The 3,104-nt window shown below is 39.7% G+C and overlaps 2 protein-coding genes across 2 annotated transcripts; both read right to left on the bottom strand.

Annotated features, from left to right (window-relative positions):
* Positions 1–279: 279 nt before the first annotated feature.
* Positions 280–1,505, bottom strand: LOC131232364 (uncharacterized). Its single transcript, XM_058228594.1, has 2 exons — positions 551–1,505; positions 280–479 (listed from the first exon to the last, which is right to left on the bottom strand). The coding sequence occupies exons 1-2, from the start codon at positions 687–689 to the stop codon at positions 280–282; spliced, it is 339 nt and encodes a 112-aa protein (XP_058084577.1). The 5' UTR covers positions 690–1,505.
* A 765-nt stretch (positions 1,506–2,270) lies between these two features.
* Positions 2,271–2,821, bottom strand: LOC131233378 (uncharacterized). The gene is made up of 2 exons (XM_058230068.1): positions 2,557–2,821; positions 2,271–2,475 (listed from the first exon to the last, which is right to left on the bottom strand). The coding sequence occupies exons 1-2, from the start codon at positions 2,763–2,765 to the stop codon at positions 2,355–2,357; spliced, it is 330 nt and encodes a 109-aa protein (XP_058086051.1). The 5' UTR covers positions 2,766–2,821; the 3' UTR covers positions 2,271–2,354.
* Between the last annotated feature and the right edge of the window lie 283 nt (positions 2,822–3,104).

The raw sequence follows: 3,104 nt of genomic DNA, 5'->3' as shown, positions 1-3,104 counted from the left end.
CTGTACGCCCTCTTCGTGGCTCATACACCGCTTGTACTGCTGGTGTAACTTACTGCGGTAATCCTTGAACCGCTCCTTCATCATGTCGTCAACGGCATGGGAGATGTGCGGAACACTCAAATCCAAGTCAAATTTATCCTACAGTTTCGTAAATAATATATTAAGACAATAAACTTATTAAGAAAATAACTTAACCGTAAATGAACTTTTATAAAATAAATTTTAATGTACTAAAATTTACCTGAAGGCGCTGACAGATGAGCTACCGTACATCATTTGTCACGTCTCCCCAACGGGCGGTGGTGGGGGGATCAGAGATTGACATAAGACACCGACCTCCAACGTAAACAACATGACATTATTCCCAACAGGTCTAATGCAGTCTTGTGGGAACTCTACCATCACCCTACCCTCACGCGTAAGTCGCTCTAAAAGCAACCCACGCGTGGGTCCACGTCCTCGTCGGCTGGTCGACGACGCTGTTGCAAAAGAAATATGTAAGTCTAAACATAAACAGAAATCATTAAAAGAAATATACGTCTAGACTTACATGCAGTGCCCGGTGTATGCGCGACTGAGGGATCAGACGCCTGCGATGCAACATGTGATGGCGATGTTGGCTTCGTCGCATCACGGGTAGAAGGGGTAGATCTAGTGCGTGAACGACGTACTCTCCCACCTGGTGCCATCACTGAATATGTGCGAGCTACGAACTTATAAATTTAAATAATGTCAATACAAGTGGAATATACTAAAACATTATACAAGTAGTGTTGATGGTACAATGCATTTGTGCTTATGCTTAGAGAGATGATTAAAATATGATTAGACCATTACACTATAATGCAAGCAGAATATAATAAAACTGTAAACTTTAATTTATAACCATTGAAAATTCCATTATACATTGTCATTCTATATTAAATACACATATTTCGTTGTAATACGAAACAACTTTGAGGTAAACTATCCGAAGTACTCCCTGCGTAAGCTATCGTATGCTTCAGAAGCATATGTCATTTCGTGTGAAGCACTCGACATATTTACAGCCAACATGCCAGTCACAATAGGAGAAATCTGGTCTCTCGGGACTCCATTCAGATGTGCAAGTGACAGAGTCGCATCTTCCATATCTCGTTTCCCGTGGTTATATATCTCTATCAGCCCTAGAATTTCTTTGAGATGGCATAATCTTTCCTCTGAGTCATCATCGATATATTCCACTCTACACTCATAGACTAGATCGAGTATCTCTATGGCCCTACCAGAAGAAGATAGGACCGAAACATCCATCTGCAACAGCTGATGAAGTATGTTGCGTGCTTCTGCTATGCTCCGGTTTAAGGAGGACATGATCAGAAATTGACTCAACTGCAAATGTGGATTATAAACAAGTCAATAAAAAGAATTAATCATGACTTGTAATTTTCACGTATACATGGAATACATAAATTATTCGAATTGAAAAATGACATGTAAATCATGTGTACATTTAATAATCGTCGTCTGTATCACTATCGCTTAGGGCTATTTCTTCACCATCACTATCGCTGATCAGTATTTCATCCTCATTGTCCGTAACGTCGTCATCAATGAAACCGCTATCATCTGTAACAATATCACGTATTATTGAGGCATCAACATGATCAAGTGACACATCATCTCTGTCCAATTGCACCACATTAATATCAACATTTGGATCAGTCCCTCTATCCTTAGATGGCATGTCTTCTTGATATGCTTGTTCAACTCTAGACGTTTCATTTCCTCTGTCCTCGCTATCTTTAACGTCTGGTTTGAGAACGTCAAATACGTTCCTAGGCTTTATTTTCTGTACCATGTGCTAAGAGCAGCCTAACTTAGTGTCAGCGAGTTAAAATACTTGTTCAGCTTGGCTGGCGAGGACAAATGGGTCATCCTTAAACCACTTTCGAGATAAATTTACACTCGTAAAGTAGTTGTCAGTCTGTATTCCCAACTTCTTATTTCCAATGTCCCACCAATCACATCTAAATAAGTACACTCGCTTTCTCATACAATAACTCAGCTCAATAATATCTGTCAAAATGCCATAAAAGTTAATTTCATCCTCCTCATTTGTTCCCTTCACAACCACCCCACTATTTTGTGTGGTCCTGTACTTCTCACGTTCTTCGGTATGGAACCGAATCCCGTTTACAATACAACCTATATATCTAGATACACGTCTATCAGGGCCACATGCTAGTGAGTATAATGCATTAGACGCATCCGCAGAGTTGCTCGTGCGCAACGTCTTCATCTAATATCATGTACATAATATAATTGTTTAGGGATTTTCATAAGTTGAAATAATGTGCAATACAACGAAAATGCTAAGTGTGGTGAGATACAATGTGAAATCTTACACGTTTGGCGAACCATTCTGGAAACTGATCCTGATGCATTCGATCATAATTTGTGGGGAATTTGGACTTCATCTCGTCTATGTGTTCGCTACACATAAATGGCACGTCATCAGCAAGAAACATTAAGATCATCGTATGTAGAGAAAATAATAATCGAGGGAAGACTTACTCCAAGTACGACTCTATTTCTTCACAATTATGCAACACATACCACCGCGCCTTTGCTAGATCCCCAAGGTCCATATCCTGAAACGTCGGGGATCCTAAAGGACGAACGTTATGTGCAAATACAGATATGAGTCCTTGTTCATGCTCCTGCCCTTCATCGGCATTCCGATCTTCTCGGTTGAATCTAGTCTCTATGCCATGAAGATACATGGAGCAAAATGTAAGGCACTCATTATCAATGTACGCTTCAGCTATCGAGCCCTCCGGTCGTGTCTTATTCCTTACAAATCGTTTCAGTGTGTGAAGGTATCTATATACAAAACCACTATGCTATATGTATGAAAACATGGATATATGTAGTTTATGAAATGAATAAAAATTTTAACATATTAGTACCACCTTTCGATCGAATACATCCAACAATATTGTACTGGGCCTGCAAGTTTTGCATTGTGTGGTAAGTAAATCGCTGGTGTACCATGACATTGAAAAAAGCAGGTGAAAATATTCTTTCAAGTTTACAAAGGATTACAGCAATGTCCCTCTCCA

Source organism: Magnolia sinica, chromosome 18, assembly GCF_029962835.1.
Source record: "Magnolia sinica isolate HGM2019 chromosome 18, MsV1, whole genome shotgun sequence".
NCBI lineage: Eukaryota > Viridiplantae > Streptophyta > Magnoliopsida > Magnoliales > Magnoliaceae > Magnolia > Magnolia sinica.
Note: the sequence above shows the minus strand (reverse complement) of the source record. Positions and strands in the feature narration are given on the sequence as shown.

What these genes read in the sequence shown, in the direction of transcription:
- LOC131232364 (XM_058228594.1), bottom strand. Translation starts at nt 689, where the DNA reads ATGGCACCAGGTGGGAGAGTACGTCGTTCACGCACTAGATCTACCCCT. An exon ending in GCATACACCGGGCACTGCAT is followed by an intron (nt 480 to 550) that starts GTAAGTCTAGAC and finishes CTTTTGCAACAG; the next exon opens with CGTCGTCGACCAGCCGACGA.
- LOC131233378 (XM_058230068.1), bottom strand. Translation starts at nt 2,765, where the DNA reads ATGTATCTTCATGGCATAGAGACTAGATTCAACCGAGAAGATCGGAAT. An exon ending in GAAATAGAGTCGTACTTGGA is followed by an intron (nt 2,476 to 2,556) that starts GTAAGTCTTCCC and finishes ATTTATGTGTAG; the next exon opens with CGAACACATAGACGAGATGA.